This window comes from Pollachius pollachius (genome assembly GCF_949987615.1).
Source record: "Pollachius pollachius genome assembly, chromosome: 3".
NCBI lineage: Eukaryota > Metazoa > Chordata > Actinopteri > Gadiformes > Gadidae > Pollachius > Pollachius pollachius.
Window position 1 is genome coordinate 8661483 of NC_136936.1, and position 18167 is coordinate 8679649.

The following is an 18167-nucleotide window of genomic DNA, read 5'->3' on the forward strand; positions in this document are numbered from 1 at the left end:
CGACGACTGATAAACACCATGCATGCGGGTCTATAATTGGTCGCTTGTGTGTTGGCGGATGGATTTCAGAGCGAGGTGTCCCTAAAGAAGTGTAAGGACTGGTTAACGCGTTGCTGATCAACCGACTGTTCCTCGGATCAATAGGATAGAGGAGGAATAACAAATGTAAACACCGTTACCTCATGGCCACTGTAATATCAGCAATATGTCTGATGTTTACCATTTAGTTTGATGCCAACGTTTGTAAAAACACAAATGCAGAGGGCCATTACAGGAACAAACACATTTATTTTGTATACAAAATACTGTAGGTATAAAAAGGAAATCTGTTTACAAATCAAGGCAGTGACATCATTGGCCATCATAGTACTCTCTGCTTTCAGGTCTGAAAAACCTGGAGTAGGACACTGGTTCACCCAAAATGTTGTACTACAAAATAGTCACTCTGTAAAAGGCACTTTGTACATTTAATTTTTTACAAGTTGCAATTGATTTCTGCCAATAAAGTATGACATGGAGGATAGTAGCGGAGGATGAATAGAAGAATGTAACTTTTTATGGTATCACGTAAGCTTTTCTTTTCTTGAGGGCCAATGTATTTCATACACTTGATAAAAAATATTTCTATCTTCGTCTTTTTAAACCGAAAATATGTTGGTCCCGACAAAGCCAGGGTATAATTCTCACTATACGTCCGTCTATGGTTCACATACAGTTAGACTAAGGTTTTATTAATCAGTACAGTACTGTAGATAAAACAGGAACGAAATTTACACTATATTATGGATACAATTTACATTGTGTTGGCCAGAACAGGCTTTTGTATACCACTTGAGTTGAACTAAGTACCTAGAAAACTTAGCACCAGACACTCTTTGACACATCCCGAAACAGTAAGGAAAGTATGCCAGGTACGCCAGGAAAAAGGCCACGCCCATCCTCGTGAAAAAAGGCATTAACACGAGCAGAAGAATAAGTGCATGTGCGCTGGCCAATCACAGTGGGTGAATCTTCCTAAAGCAGAGCGTCGCCTGGACGTGTAGTCCCTCTCTCACTGAACCGTCTCTGTTCACGGTGTTAGACCTCCTGAAACACAGAGTCTCACTGGAAACACCCGGGCCGACCCAGGTTGTGGGATCTGACTCATGTCCCTCTTCGGCCCACGCATTCAGTCATGGAAAAGCCTCCACATGTCCAGCTACAGTACAACGCCCCTGTGATCCACAGGCACGGACTACCGCCATGGCCTGTGGTAGGCCTTCCACAAAGTGTATTGAAGGCAGAGGAGTTGCGACAGGCTTTCTACAAATCAACCATGTCAGTAGAAAAAGAAGTTTCACAAAAATACAAAAACAATATAAACAAAAAGGTACAGGAATTGTTTACATTAGTGCAAAGTTGGGTGTAAAAAAATTACATAAACCGACAAACATCGACAGACGCTTAATTATTATTAACACTGTCTTTTTGCTGTGACATTTGAAACACACGCAAGTATTATTTGACAGCATACAATTAGGTGGTATGCATTCAGGATCGTACACATTGCATCTCTCCAAATCTGGGGAAGACATTAAGGCACCTTTTACCAAGCACACTTGAGCAAGGCAGCTACTCTATTGAAGATGCTTGGGACTGTGGTCGTACCGGGCCATCCCAGCCTTATCTGCATGGCTTTCACCATGCGAATGACCCCTGTACCACAAGGGCATTGCTGGAAGTACCACACAGCATCAACGTCAGTCCACTCGCCATTAAATGTGCTCTGCTAGGCGTGTTGATGAACCGTTTAGTTTAAGATGTGGAAAGTGTTCTGGTTTCTACAAACAAAAAGTGTCATAATTTATGAGTAAAAATGGCGAATGGACAGTCACTACCGTTCGCGATAAAAAATGTAAGCGTTGCAACTTCTTTAAGCTTGGACGGAAACACTGGCAGACCCGCATCGCTTCCATTGATTATTACGGCGGCGTCACCCTGCCACATTAAACTCATTAAACGAGACGCTCGATGGCTCTGGTGGAGCTGAGGAGTTAAGGTTAGAGGACCAGAGCCGTACGGAGTCACAGAGGGAGGTACCGTTGCCCTAGTTGAGTGTAACCAAAGGAGTTAAGAGTAAAGGAAGAGAAGGAATCTTAAACCAGAGACAGTGATCGTCATGAACAACTTACTCAACTCTTATCGAGCCGTGAATACACACGCTCAAAGCTGCTTCGGCCATGCGTGGCTCATCGGCAATGGGATGTTTTACTTTTGTAACACATCAAATTAAATCACTTGGACTTGACCTTTAACAGAATGAATTCGAAACAGAAACTTTCTAACAGAACTCGGAAATATATAGGGTGTTGCAAGTAACATATTCACCCAAGTAAATACGAATGAAAATTAAACATTCTGGATTTTTCCCTTTTCCCTCCCTCCTTTACTTTTTCCTTGCCGTTCTCATGTCCTCAGTGTACGAGACGTGTGGATTCCACGCTGGAAGAAATCTGTCCTCTGTTACTCTGGAAGGCAGTGTAAGCTCCTGAGATCGTCGAGTGTTTTGTACGAACGCGTGGGTGTTGGCAGTGTGTGAGCTGGTTCCATGGAAACATCGGATCACTTTGTCGGATCACCTAAAGCTTGTTTGTATCCAAGTCAGTGTTGAAGAGTGGTGGCACATTATTGCTCTCATGAGAAGGACCACGATGACGGTGGTGGTGCTGGTGGAAGGGGTTTGCTTTGTCTTTGATTGTGCGGCAGTGCAGATGACAGACGACAGTGCATCTTCGGTTTGAATGGCATGGCGTAGAGGATTGTGGCAACGTTTCGTGTTTTCGTGGTACAGCCATCGTTTAGGGTAAATCATACCTACTGCTTTGATATGTGCTTGTCTCAGTCAGGGGGGGAATAAGACCCCCCGATCTCCCAATACCTTGGAATGCCCCAAGAGTGTGCGTGTGTGTGTGTGTGTGTGTGTGTGTGTTTGTGCAAAATGTAGGGAGAACCCTAAGCGGAGTGAGGTCACCAGCCAGGCAAGTAGCATGACGGTTTTTTGCTCTCTGATTGGCTGAGGAGCTGGTAAGCATCAGCTCGTGTTCAGTCTCTCTCTCTCTCTCAGTCTCTCTCTCTCCGGCTCTCTCCCTCCCTCTCTAGTCTCTGAACATCAGCCGGGGTACGAGGGGCTGCTGTCACTCCCACGGCACCTTCCTGGAGCTCAGCGCCTCCCTGTCCTCCATCAACTCCCGGGTGGGGGTGGAGGCCTGGGTGGGCGGGCTGGGCGTGGGCCGGCAGGACGTGTTGTAGGGGAGGGTGGCGCTGGACGAGGACACGCCCAGGTCCAGGCTCTCCAGGGAGTCTGCGAGGCCGCGGACGGGCTCGTGCTGCGGGCAGAGCACGTAGCGGTTGTTGTGGTGCACCTCCACCGTGGTCACCGAGTCCAGGCCCTTCAGGCCCAGAGGACCCCCACCGACTCCACCCCCTGCGGGGTCGCGGCCCCCGACCGCCCCCAGCTCCACCGAGGACTCGTCCATGTTGACGTAGAGGATCTCGTCGGGGTCCTGGGGGTCCGGCAGGTCGTCCAGGGCCTTTTCCATCTCCCAGCGCATGTCCTCAAAGCTGGGCCGGTCCTTGGGGCTCAGCAGCCAGCAGGAGAACATCAGGGAGTAGCTGGGGGGACAAGGGGGGGGGGAAGAATGTAAGTATGTTTTTCTTTTATAGAAATATAATAGTCAAGTAAAAGACTCTTTAGAAAAATATACATCAATTAATTAATGCTTCAAACATTGTAAAAACAAAGGCTCATTAGTAAATTTATATCTTTATATATATTTTTATTTATATATGGTTTCATATGATGCCATATATATATACATATATACAGTGGGGCAAAAAAGTATTTAGTCAGCCTCCAATTGTGCAAGTTCTCCCACTTAAAAAGATGAGAGAGGCCTGTAATTTTCATCATAGGTATACCTCAGCTATGAGAGACAAAATGGAAAAAAAAAATCTAGAAAATCACATTGTCTGATTTTTAAAGAATTTATTTGCAAATTATGGTGGAAAATAAGTATTTGGTCAATAACAAAAGGTCATCTCAATACTTTGTTACATGCCCTTTGTTGGCAATGACAGAGGTCAAACGTTTTCTGTAAGTCTTTACAAGGTTTTCACACACTGCTGCCGGTATTTTGGCCCATTCCTCCATGCAGATCTCCTCTAGAGCAGTGATGTTTTTGGGCCACACAGACTTTCAACTCCCTCCAAAGATTTTCTATGGGGTTGAGATCTGGAGACTGGCTAGGCCACTCCAGGACCTTGAAATGCTTCTTACGAAGCGACTCCTTTGTTGCCCGGGCGGTTTGTTTGGGGTCATTGTCATGCTGAAAGACCCAGCCACGTTTCATCTTCAGTGCCCTTGCTGATGGAAGGAGGTTTTCACTCAAAATCTCACGATACATGGCCCCATTCATTCTTTCCGTCATACGGATCAGACGTCCTGGTCCCTTGGCAGAAAAACAACCCCAAAGCATGATGTTTCCACCCCCATGCTTCACTGTAGGTATGGTGTTCTTTGGATGCAACTCAGCATTCTTTCTCCTCCAAACACGACGAGTTGAGTTTTTACCAAAAAGTTCTATTTTGGTTTCATCTGACCATATGACATTCTCCCAATCCTGTTCTGGATCATCCAAATGCTCTCTAGCAAGCTTCAAACGGGCCCGGACATGTACTGGCTTTAGCAGGGGGACACGTCTGGCACTGCAGGATTTGAGTCCCTGGCGGCGTAGTGTGTTAGTGATGGTAGCCTTTGTTACTTTGGTCCCAGCTCTCTGGAGGTCATTCACTAGGTCCCCCCGTGTGGTTCTGGGATTTTTGTTCACCGTTCTTGTGATCATTTTGACCCCACAGGGTGAGATCTTGCGTGGAGCCCCAGATCGAGGGAGATTATCAGTGGTCTTGTATGTATTCCATTTCCTAATAATTGCTCCCACAGTTGATTTCTTCACACCAAGCTGCTTACCTATTGCAGATTCAGACTTCCCAGCCTGGTGCAGGTCTACAATTGTGTTTCTGGTGTCCTTTGACAGCTCTTTGGTTTTGGTCATAGTGGAGTTTGGAGTGTGACTGTTTGAGGTTGTGGACAGGTGTCTTTTATACTGATAAGGAGTTCAAACAGGTGCCATTAATACAGGTAACAAGTGGAGGACAGAGGAGCCTCTTAAAGAAGAAGTTACAGGTCTGTGACAGCCAGAAATCTTGCTGGTTTGTAGGTGACCAAATACTTATTTTCCACCATAATTTGCAAATAAATTCTTAAAAAATCAGACAATGTGATTTTCTGGATTTTGTTTTTCATTTTGTCTCTCATAGCTGAGGTTTACCTATGATGAAAATTACAGGCCTCTCTCGTCTTTTTAAGTGGGAGAACTTGCACAATTGGTGGCTGACTAAATACTTTTTTGCCCCACTGTATATATATATAACGTATCAAGGAAAGGTTTTTATCATTGTCCTTTTAAAGGTGGCCCACAAGGTGTGTGAGTTGTTCTACCCAAGCCATTGCGAAAAATCGACTCAATGGTGATGTCATAAGTGGGTGCGTCCACCCACATGGACGATAGACAGAACAGCTCCCCAGTGTTCAACCACCCCTACTACTGTCACGCTACTCACATGCTGTCCAGGCAGTCGGGGGGCTGTTTGAGGCGGTTCCCCTGCCTCAGGTAGTCGTAGATCTCACTGTTCTCCACGCCCGGGTACGGTGTCTGGCCACGAGTGGCGATCTCCCACATGGTGACACCGAACGACCACTGGGTTAGCAAAGAAAGAAAAAACAGTCGGTGAATACGGGCCGCGAGGAACATTGAACAGGAGGGGGAGAGAAGAGAGGGGGAGGTTGGAGAGGGGAGAAGTCCTTTTGTTTTCATTGTTATTACTTATTTTGTATCTTATTTTACTCATTGCATGCTTTGGCAATGCAAAACTATGTTTCCATTTCAATAAAGCCTTTTGAGCCTTTTTAGAGAGAGAGGAGAGAGAGTAGAGAGAGTAAAGAGAAAAAGACAGAGTGAACCAAAGGAAAATTCCTTGAGTCTCACACAAACACTGCTGCACTACAATCCCACACTGAGAAAGCACACACACTTTGTTGAAGTTACATTAGCGTGTTTGCCTACACCATCAAAGCCTCTCTACAGTGTGATTCATATTGGAAGTGCATTGTGAGGCTGTGTCAACACAGAGAGACATGCAAACAAATCACTCATAAGAATGGCCGCTATGATTACATTTTGCACTAACGCCATTTGAGTTGTCAAACATACTGGATGTAGTGATCCACAGGATAATCAGTAATGGCTTGGCATAGATTCTTCACTGAGGGAAGTAATGGAGTCTTTGCCACGGCCATTGTAGGATAAACAATCAAACATAGCTATCACTGCTCATGCAGCCAATATTTTAATGTTGGCTTCACACATGTTCTGCCTTGAGCCAACTACTACTACTGCTGCCCTAGCACCCCCACATATACATGAGGGCCCACTGACCACATCGCTCTTGGTGGTGTAGACGCGGTCCGCCAGGCTCTCGATGGCGATCCACTTGACGGGCATCTTTGAGATGCGGCCCTGGCGATAGTAATCTCCGTTGTAGATCTTCTTGGACAGACCGAAGTCGGCCACACACACGTTCATGTTCTCATTCAGCCTGTGTGGAGGAGGAGGTAGAAGGTGAGACACAATACTCTGGTAGAACACACACAAATTCATGAGTTCATTCAGTCTGGCTGGGGGGGTACAGCAAAACAATGAGTCACAACTGAGTTAGAACACAAACACGTTCATGTTCTCATTCAGACTCGGTGGAGGTGGAAGAAAGAGGTGAGATACAACAGTGTCGCCGTTAAACAAGTTCTCCACCTCATCGAGCAAACTTGCCGCACGCATACACGCTCACAAACCGCTTCGTCGTACACTGGAAACAATCAAAGCAAAAAAGAGCGTTGTCATTCATGACTGTGTGACTGAAGTGTTTAGATGATGCTAGCGTTGATCCAAGAATTAAAACCCAGCCATTATTCCGATGTACTGTTGTACATCAGTGTTTCCCAGGAGTTAGAATCCCAGAGTCAGCATCGACACAAAGAAGAGAACGTCCAAAGCAGAAGAAGATGAAGGAACTGAGAGGGTTGGAAAGCAGAAGGAGGGAAGGGGGTGAGGGGTCGGGAAGGGGACGTACATGCAGTTACGAGCCGCGAGGTCGCGATGGATGAAGTTCTTGTTGCTGAGGTACTCCATCCCCCGCGCGATGTCGGTCATGAACTTTACCAGCATCTGGGAGGGAAGGTACTGCAGGACAGACACAGGAGGAGCAGATGAGTACACGACCAAAACACCTCGATACAATCTGAAGATACATATTCTATAAATGAACACGATTATACAATTTTCTGTCATTTGACTAGATCAGCAAAAAAGGGAAGATTCATCAAATCATAGTTGTAATTGATTATAAATCCTTAATTTTGGATATTTGAAATTAATTGAATCTGTCCCCCTGCACTTCCCTAACTATACAGGAGGGGGCGATGTCTGCCATGTCATTCAGACATTTGTGCCTTGCCAGCCCGCTAACCTCAGTGAGGGTATGTTTACCAAAAGTGCTCAATGGGAATTACTGTGTTCCTTGATCCACATCTGAAAGCAGTGCAGTCTCCTTTCCAAAGGGAGGGACGCCGCGCTACTCGCTTGCGTGAGATCCGACTCAAGTTTCTCAGATGTTGTTTTTATTACGTTTGTATTTCTCAATCAACTCTGGCAACTGGGGACTTGTCGTGTACGTACGGACCTCGCTGCCGTCACTTCCAAAAACGTCATCTGTTATTAATCAAAGACAGTAACACTAACCCCACTAAGCAGCCAAACCCCTCTCTCTCTCTCTCTCTCTCTCTCTCTCTCTCTCTCTCTCTCTCTCTCTCTCTCTCTCTCTCTCTCTCTACCTCTTTCCATCCCTCTCTCTGTATCCCTCTCTCTCTCTATTTTTCTCTTTCTCCATCTGTATCCCTTCCTTTATCTCTCTTCCTCTCTTGCTCACCCTCTACCTCTCCCTCTCTAGTGCCCATTCCTGACCTTGTGGATCACACCACAGCTGATACGGTGTCGTCAATATGAGCTTATTGATGATAATCTTTAAAAACATTACAAACACTCCTAGAACATCTGGGAGTGTGTGTGGATTCAATCATTTCGTGTATGTGTTTATATGCATACATGTGTGGTTCTTGATCTCATAGTGTGTGCGTGTATGTGTGCGTTTCTCTACCCCATTGTGTATATGTTTATGTGTGCATGGTGTGTTTGTATTAAGGCTGGTTGGGGTTGTGTGTTTCTCCATCCCATAGTGTGTATGGTGTTTTTGTATTGAGGCTGGTGATGGTTGTGTGTTTCTCTATCCCATAGTGTGTTTGGTGTGTTTGTAATAAGGCTGGTTAGGGTTGTGTGTTTCTCTATCCCATAGTGTGTATGGTGTGTGTGTATTGAGGCTGGTTAGGGTTGTGTGTTTCTCTATCCCATAGTGTGTATGGTGTGTTTGTATTGAGGCTGGTGATGGTTGTGTGTTGGGACTGACCACGGGGGTGTCTCCCAGCCGTGAGTAGAGCAGGTAGCTGTGGAGGTCCCCATGCTTCATATAGGGCAGGATGACCACCGGGGAGGGGTAGCCCTCACTCTCCACCGTCTGCAGACACACACCTGGAAGGGGAACACACTGTCAACACCTCGTACTGCAGACCAGATTAGTAGAGACCAGAAAAACACAGACAACATCCCTCCAGAACAGAACAGAACACATTGTCAACCTCTCGCACTGCAGACCAGACTAATGGAGACCAGAACACACCGTCAACACCTCTCACTGCAGACCAGACTAATGGAGACCAGAACACACCGTCAACACCTCTCACTGCAGACCAGACTAATGGAGACCAGAACACACGTCAACATTTCTCACTGCAGACCAGACTAATGGAGACCAGAACACACCGTCAACACCTCTCACTGCAGACCAGACTAATGGAGACCAGAACACACCGTCAACATCTCTTCCGGAACAGAACAGAGACCAGAACCCAGAGTCGACCTCCAGACCAGATAAGTAGAGACCAGTACAAACAGTCACATCTCACAGTCATAGAGACCAGACCAGATAAGTAGAGACCAGAACAGACCAGAGTCACAGAGACCAGACCAGACCTGAGTCATAGAGCCCAAACCAGACCTGAGTCATAGAGATCAGACCAGACCTGAGTCACAGAGACCAGACCAGACCTGAGTCACAGAGACCAGAACAGACCTGAGTCACAGAGTCCAGACCAGACCTGAGTCACAGAGACCAGACCAGCCCCGAGGCCTAGATCCAGGTCCGGGACCGACCCATAGGTAGTGTGATTCTAGGTACAGACCTCTAGTCGTAGTGCTCAGTAAGGACATAAGGTGGAAGTATTCTCTGTACAGACCCAAATGTGTGGTATTTAGTACAGATCGAGAACACGCGGGGATTAGGATTGGATTGGAGGGACTTCAATCAGGTTGTGTTAATCCTCTCTCTCTCTCTCTCTCTCTCTCTGTTCATCACCACACAAACACACACATACATTCCTACACAATATATATTATGTAATGTATGACATTTGTATTTGTGGAGTTGACAACAATCAAATCATACGTATGCACATGTGTGTGTGTGTGTGTGTGTGTGTGTGTGTGTGTGTGTGTGTGTGTGTGTGTGTGTTGTGTGTGTGTTCTTTGTGTGTGTGTGTGTGTGTGTGTGTGTGTGTGGTCCTACCTAGCAGTCTCATGACGTTGGGGTGGTCAAACTCCTTCATGCAGGCGGCCTCGCGCAGGAAGTCCTCCATCTCAGAGCGTGTGCAGATGGCGACTACAGAGAACAGGACCACAGTCAGGGATATTCTACTGTACCCCCCTCTACTGTAATGTATTCTGCTGAACCATATTCTACTGTACCCCCCTCTACTGTAATGTATTCTGCTGAACCATATTCTACTGTACCCCCCTCTACTGTAATGTATTCTGCTGCACCATATTCTACTGTACCCCCCTCTACTGTAATGTATTCTGCTACACCATATTCTACTGTACTATGCTGGTCTAGTGGTGAGGGAGGAGGAGGCATGAGAGAAGGAGACAAGGGGTAAGAATGTGATGGTGGAGGTGAGGGTGGAGGAGGTGTGAGAAGGTTTGGGAGGAGGAGTAGAGGGTGGAGGAGGAGGTGATGGTGGAGGTGATGGTGGAGGTGAGGGAGGAGGAGGTGTGAGAAGGTGGGAGTATGAGCAGGGGGAGGAGGGGTAAATCAGGTTTACTGGGAGTAAAAGGTTCTGATCCTTCAGCAATCCAAAGATAATGATTCAAATTCTCTAACTAAGGTCTTGTGTTGACGATGTCATGGGGGAAGTGTTTGCTCCCAGGGTGTGTCTTCCAGCTCCACTCACTCTTCATGGTCTTCACAGCGACCTTGAGGACCGACTCCTCCTGGGTCAGCAGCCCCTCCATCACCGAACCAAACTCTCCTGAGAACACAACACAAGTTGGTTTACAGGCTTCCTGTGTGCCTCGGACACCGGACCAATGACCTACTCGCTGTCTGTTTAAATAAGACTGAATAATCTTTGATTGAGTGTTAGTGTTGTTATAAAATGGTAAGTGCGTTAGGAGAGCCAGGTTAGCCACCGACACTAATGTTCTTCTATCGTTCCTGGTGCTTAGTTGTATTGCGAGGAGTTGGATATCGGGGGGTTACAGAACACAGAGCACACACTCCTCTAGCTGGCTCTTGTCAGGAAACACAGCCTGGCGGGGGCTTGCAGAGATTAGAGGAACAAGGCCTTCTTCTTTCTCTAGTATTGGTATGTCAGTTCTGATAAGACATGGATGCGCCTCGCAGCAGAAACCAAACAGAGGCCTCTTTTAACCAAATTATTAGCAAATTTCTCAGCATGTCCGGAGACCTAACTGATACATGTTGTCACACTGTGACCCAAGCTTTGGGTCAGGGCCAATGTTGCTAAGGTTAAAAAATAAATTGTGAAAGCAGATCCACAAAGATTTAAGAAGTAGGGGTCACCAGAACTTTCAGATCTTAAAATGGGGTTACAAGCTCAAACAGGTTGGAGCCCCTGCAATAACATGTTAAAGTCTTGATTGGATTCTGGCTCACCTTCCCCCAGGGTCTTTCCCAGGGTGAGCTTGTGACGGTCCACCATGACGTCTTGTAGCTTCTGCTTCAGGTCGTCACTTATGCCAAGGCTGTTCACTGGTTGGCGGAAACACAGAGAGAGAGAGAGAGAGAGAGAGAGAGAGAGAGAGAGAGAGAGAGAGAGAGAGAGAGAGAGAGAGAGAGATGCAAAATGGTTATAGTGAATACACTGGAACTTGATCCAGTGAAGGTTTGAGGCTCTGTTTAGAGGTTTAATAACAATCTGTCTTCCACTGGGATAAAATAGTTGTAAAAAAAAAGTAAAGTAGTTGAGTTTTAGTTGTGTCTGGAAGCTTACCAGAGATAAATCCTAACTAAAATTAATGTTATAACTGATTAAATTTTTTCTCCAATTGATGATCACATTCCTCTCAAAGGAATATAACCCTTTCATAGGATCCTCTGAAATCATGTGAAATATGTTTTGGAAAGAGTTTACAATGAGTAAGACACTTTGACACACGCCAGACCTCCCTGAACACAGAGTAGCTCCTCACACATTGGCTGACGCAATATCACCCTCCATGTAATCAATTACTTTAATCTGATCAGATGGGTTGTGGGGAAATGAGGCCAGGGGTATTAGGTTAGCTAACACCAGCTCCATCAGGCCCAGCTGGCGTCTGCAGTATAGTGCAATGGATACACATCACTTTACTACATCACACCCCTTGTTTCCCTCCCAGCTGGGCCAGGGAGGATGTGGTAAGGTGAAAGACAGGCTGGAAGCCATATGCAGCTGGACCATCAATCTGCCACGTGCTCAATTCAGCGATGTGCTCCCACCACAGGGATGTTGCGAACTTGCGAAACTTGTTAGCGTGACCGGCTATGAGCAAACCCCAACTTCCTGGGGTCCAGCTTTGTTATGGAGAAGCAAACAAACAACAGCAGGGATCCAGCTTTATTTCTCCAGCGGACGTTTATTCCCTTACTCTGCCGTCTCCAAGCGAATTAAAGGTGCTGTTGCTTGTTAAGAGAGGGAGCAGAAATTTGCACAATTTTGAAACAAAACAACCAGAAAAAGTGCCCCGTCTCTTTGCCCCCTCCTTCCGCCATTGAGAAGTGCTGCATACAGGCTCCTGTGATTGACAGGGAAGATTGAATTCCCAACCAATAAGGGAATATGCCCTGATGACACTCAAATGAAGCTCTTTATTCCTACCTACAGCACCATTAATCATAGTAATCTCTCCATTGCTTCGCTTCTCGCTGCTAACATAGTGGGGACCTCATCTCCATTCCCATTGTCACTGTGGCAGGTCGAGACTTGCGGGTCAGGTATGCACCATTATTTTGTATGCAACACAGGTACAATGTCTTGACTTGAACGAGGGTCTGCTGCGTGTAATATGAAACCTCTCAGGGGTTTTAAGGGTATGACCTGTAAGGTAACCTAAAGCATCAATCTTAATTTCTAAGCACACAATAAGAGTCATTTCCTTTACTCATCTCCATGTCACGTAAGAACACTATAATTTACCATCCTTTAACTGTTTTTTTTATTGTATTGTTGCTTTACAGTTGTAGTGTAGTGCAGTACACCATTGGGTGTAAGGGAGGGGAAGTCTTAGGATTGCTTCCATTAAAGAAGTCATTTATATTTTTAATCCTGTGCCAAGTCAGCTCGACATTGTGCCAGCTAAATGATGTGCCAAACGAAGACACTATAAAACCACAAAACTCAAATCATGTGAGTCATATTTGTAATGTGTTTAAAACAGTGTTTCCACCGCATTCCTTCACACGGGACACACACTCGTTCCTGCTAAAACGATTTGCACTAAATCAAAGCTCGAATTTGGCCTAAGCAGCAGATAAACTCTTCATTACATACTACGAGAAGCATGTCAGCTGACCCCGGCTTGACGAGTGCTTTTGCAGCTGTGGTGGTGGTGTCGGGGGGGGGGGGGGGGGGGGGGGGGGGATATCTGTTCTTCATGCTAGTTAGCCTCAGCTTGGAGCCGCTCAAGCACCTGAGAGCATTAGTCCTGGCTCGGAGCTCTAAATCACCTCTGTTCACCGTATCATTACAGAATGGAGAGGACACTTCCTGGAGCCGGCTGGCTGCAGGGACGAGGCCCTGCACCTGCGCTTTAAAGACTCATTCACACACTCAACACCCAAAGCACTGGGGGTGCAGATTTAGGATCACACTTGCAGTACAACCCAAAAAATATATAGAATCACGTTGTTTCAACAGAGCAATACACAGGAAGTGCCAATGGAGCATACTTGTAAGCTTGCTTTGTGGAGGACTTGTCTATTTTGGACAAGGAAGTTATTATTTTGCCTCTGTCCCGACACGGCCTTGTGCCTTGGGCTTTTAAGAGTAACTACGCACCAAACTGCTGTCGACATCTGTAGAGTGATGGAAATGGAATTTTAGTTTTGTCTCCTTTTTTATCGGTTACCTAGGTGATCGTTTTGGCTAAGGCAAACCCCCTCAAGGGGGCGGGATCCAAAACATTTGTGTAAACGAGTGTAGACCGGAGTGATGCCACATGACATAATCGTGCCAAGCCGCTCAGAATAGCAAAAGAAAAGGTCAACCTGTCACCCTTTGAACCTTCGGATGGATTTTATAACCTTTATACGGCTCACTGAACAGGTGAATCCTGTATTATGTGGCTACTCTTTAACACTGGTTAATGAGGCTACAGTGAAGCGAGTCGGCCGGGGGGTTCTGACACAGTAATTGCCGTAACTCTATTCAGACACGGAGCTTCTATAGTAGCCCATCTATGCCCTGCTAACGTGTTTGAGAGTGGAGGGGGGAGGTTGGGGCCTGCAGGGGAGACACAGGGAGGGGAAGCCAGGGTGGTGTGGGTGGATAGGAGCCCTATCAACCAGACAATCTACCATTTTACGCTTTTAGCGAAAGTGATTTTCAGTGAACTTTGGATGCCAGTCAATAAGGAGCAGTAACAGGCAGGAGAGCATGCTCTATGATGCCTCCTACAAGTAGGCTGTGGACATTGGGCTTTGAACCGAGAGTCCTTCGTCTGGGAGCCAAACACACTAACCACTAAAGATTATCCTTATCTATCTAAGGTGTGTGCACAGACAGACAGACAGACAGACAGACAGACAGACAGACAGACAGACAGACAGACAGACAGACAGACAGACAGACAGACAGACAGACAGACAGACCGACAGATCGACAGACAGGCAGACAGGAAACTCTTCTGGCGTGTGCACAGATAGAGAACTCACATGTTGCTTCGGTGGTCCTGCGGCTGTACGTGCGCCGTGCACGGTACCTCACAACCATCTCCCCGCTCTCCATCATGGGCTCAAAGGCCTCTCTGCAAGATGACACACCCAGAGAGGGCCGAGTTAGCGCTCAGCACTTCTTGAGATGGCAAGCGCAGCTGAAAGCGTGGCTGATTCAACACCAGTCATCGCTGAGGCGTGAAGCGCATGTGTCTGCTACACTACAACACCCCTAATGCCCCAGGATGCATCCAGAACCGACACAAGCACTGGGCCAACTGGGCCGAGAGGCAGTAAGTCAACGTTAAGTTAGGGTTGGGTTGAGTCACATGTTGAGTCATATTTTCCTGCCGTTCCGCTCCCGACTCTGGCAGCGTAGCAGTGGATCTGAGCTCACCCGAAGCGTGTCTCCTTGCGACGCAGCTTGGCCACGTAGACAGCCATGAGCACCGCCATGGCCACCGCGCCGGCAATCGCCATGACGACGTACCACCAGTGCCAGGAAAAGGCCTTCGGTGAGGACAGGCCTGAGGTAGAGTTATATAGAGAGGGAGGAGAGAGAGAGAGAGAGAGAGAGAGAGAGAGAGAGAGAGAGAGAGAGAGAGAGAGAGAGAGAGAGGGTCAGTCAGTCAAATTGTTAACCAATCAGTTAATCATTTTAAATCGTCCTCATTGAGTCCACATTGACCACCGCTTATTGAATATATTTTATATATATTCAATATACTTTGTAACTGTATAACTGGGAAAACTGAATTGGGGGTGGGGGGGCTAAAGCAACTTGGAGAAAGGACAAAAGTCACCAAACATCCACTTTAACTTCTCCTTTAACTCAAATGTATAAGCATTACTAACACTACTTTGCAGGAAATGAAACCGTGTAAATGTGGAATATGGGAACAGGGGTTTTGGACATTGACTTCCTGGATTTACATATAATTCTTCATAATTTAGTCTGGATTTAAACCAGCATTCAGCCTTATCACTAGAAGGCTGAATTAAGGTTGCGTGTTGAGCTTTGACGACCGTCTATAATGAAACAACCTCTGTCTCGCAGAACCAAGTGGATGAAAGAGAATTGGGCTGGTTCCAGTTCCGATGGTCAGGGCGTAAGAATGGCGTTGCGGTTGAGTGTTTACTGCAGTTTGTGGACCCTGAAATCTGTATCCATCCCTCTACCCTCCCCCTCTCTCCTTCATCTCTGCCTGCCTTTCTTTCCTTTCTCTTTTCTCTGTCTGTCTTTGTGTGCTTGGCTGCCGATTGAATCGTCTGTCTGGCTCCATTAGACTAAACAAACAGAGATGCAAAGCAAGGATGTCTCAAGCTGTAAATATTTATGACGCGTCGCCCCCATTCACACACACACACACACACACACACACACACACACTAAAACACACACACACACACACACACACACATTTGCGCACATGCCCCCACACACACACATTCACAAACAAACACTATTTCACATTCTGTGGTGCTAGTCTTCTTCTTTTTCCCTCTTCCTTCCTGTTTTTGGGGGCTTTCACAGTCTGTGTTGTGCTGAAGGCAGACTATGAACCTCAAAGGGTGGTATATGAGGTCATCATTGCTGCCTTCGAGCCATGCCACTCAAATCCCCACATCCACAAAAGTCCCGCTTTTAATGTGAAGGATTTAATTTCAATGCTTTTTTTGCATAGAACTTAAACAAATCACTTGAACTGTATTTTCTACCTGGTGCTTTCTTAAAGTTAGGTTTAATATATGTTTATATTTTCCCACGTTTGTTTAATCGCTTTTTGTCGCAAACTGCTTAGAGTTGACCGAGCTACATAAATGTTTACTGGCGTATTGTTTCAGCAAAGTGGTGCGGTGTTTGTGGCTGATGATGGGAACACAGAACCAGTTGTTACTCACTTCGGGATCGCTGCTCCTCCATTTCTGCCGGGGAAGAAAAAACAGAGCTTGGGTCAATATTTTCCCTTTGATTTTGAACGGAAATAAGGTTATGTAGCTTCAACCACAGCCATAGCCATCCCGATGCAGAGGATAGACCTCAAAATGCTATGCAGCACAAGCAGTTGAGATTATTATGGCCAACTGTCTTTGGTTGCTGACGCAGAGTCTAAGATTAACTTGTTCCAAAGGAATGCTGTACAAAAAAATCGTTTTCTGATGGTGCCCGAGAACATAGTACTTTCTCCCAATATAGTACAAGTAATTACGAACCAAGGCCTTATGGGCCCTTTGTCTTTGGGAATATTGAGGACTATAGGGTGTGTCTTACCGGGGTCAACCAGGGTCAGAGTGCTTAGGGGGGTCCAAGGCCCCTGACCCGCCCCTGTGTAGGCACACACGCGGAAGGTCACGTTGGATAGGGGCTTGGACAGGTTGAGTGACAGCTCTGCATCCAATCCCGTGTCCACAACAGCCTGTGGTCAAAAGAGCAGGCGATGATTGACATTGAAAAAGGCATAGAGGCACTAATTATAGCATACAATTAATATTGGCAACATTTTAATTACCAAAACGTTTCTGAAAAAACGACCGAAAGTATGAATAGAAAAAATGCAATCCTTGATTGTTTTTTCAACTTCAACTGTGTGTGTGTAGATGTGTGCGTGCGTGCGTGCGTGCGCATGCGTGCGCGTGGTGTGTGTGTGTGTGTGTGTGCGCGCGTGTGCGTGGTGTGTGTGTGCGCGCGCGTGTGTGTGTGTGTGTGTGTGTGTGTGTGTGTGTGTGTGTGTGTGTGTGTGTGTGTGTGTGTGTGTGTGTGCGTTTGCTAGTGCGTGTGTCTCACCTGCTCCATATTGGGTGTCCTATACTCCACCATGTATCCCTGCAGATCTCCATTCAGTTTTCCAATGGGCTCATCCCATTTAACGAGTACCTCTGTGCCGTTCAGCAGCACACTGACGTTACTAGGTGCACTATCTGGCACTGGACACAGAGAGGGAGACACGACAGACATGTTAGCATGGATTGAGGACAGGAGCACTTTCTGGCACTGGACACAGAGAGGGAGACACGACTGACATGTTAGCATGGATTGACGACAGGAGCACTATCTGGCACTGCACACAGAGAGGGAAATGCGACACATGTTAGAACGGATGAGGGAAGGAGCAATATCTGGCACTGGACACAGAGAGGGAAAAAAACAACACTTGTTGCATTACATTACATTAGAACTTGGTTTGCATTCAAAATACATGTTGAAAATACTACTGTTTACCATGCCAGATGCTTTTATTCAAGGGAATGTACAGAGAACTCCAAGACAGGTCATTAAGGAGCAGATAGTGGATGCGGCATCTCAAGAATTCCTAGAGGTGGGACTGCTCGGCAATGGGAGTACATCGGCCTATCCACTACAGTACACAATCCTGCTGACCGGCGGGCATGTCAAAGTCGTTTACCAGACGCTTTTCTGTAAAGCGATTTACAAGCGGGGCTGGGAACAATCAGATCATAGGATCACAAGTGGAACAGCAACCAAAAGGACTTTAAGAGACTAAAAATAAATCTTCTATAATTAATACTTCAAGGGGTAGGGGTTAGGGAGGGACAGACATGATGGAGTACAACAATGGGGGAGGAGGGGTAGTGTCTTTAGGGCCCCCTGGGGGCTAGGGGGGTGGGGCCCACCGGGGTGAGGGTTCGCCAGGCGTGTGGTGTTTTGACAGGCTCGGGCCTTCAGGGCGTGG

General features: G+C 46.6%; 1 protein-coding gene across 1 annotated transcript in view; it reads right to left on the reverse strand.

Moving 5' to 3' along the window:
- Window positions 1-274: 274 nt before the first annotated feature.
- axl (AXL receptor tyrosine kinase) overlaps window positions 275-18167 on the reverse strand; it is a 37101-nt gene continuing 19208 nt past the window's right edge. Inside the window, exons 8-20 of the mRNA XM_079732641.1 lie at window positions 17261-17400; window positions 16748-16892; window positions 16378-16401; window positions 14873-15002; window positions 14476-14567; window positions 11218-11313; window positions 10493-10570; window positions 9829-9921; window positions 8614-8735; window positions 7225-7334; window positions 6534-6693; window positions 5659-5795; window positions 275-3651 (exon numbers count right to left, since the gene is read on the reverse strand). Of these exons, the coding sequence (XP_079588767.1) occupies window positions 3174-3651; window positions 5659-5795; window positions 6534-6693; window positions 7225-7334; window positions 8614-8735; window positions 9829-9921; window positions 10493-10570; window positions 11218-11313; window positions 14476-14567; window positions 14873-15002; window positions 16378-16401; window positions 16748-16892; window positions 17261-17400 (1805 nt within the window). The 3' untranslated portion in view covers window positions 275-3173. The remainder of the gene's footprint in view (window positions 3652-5658; window positions 5796-6533; window positions 6694-7224; window positions 7335-8613; window positions 8736-9828; window positions 9922-10492; window positions 10571-11217; window positions 11314-14475; window positions 14568-14872; window positions 15003-16377; window positions 16402-16747; window positions 16893-17260; window positions 17401-18167) is intronic.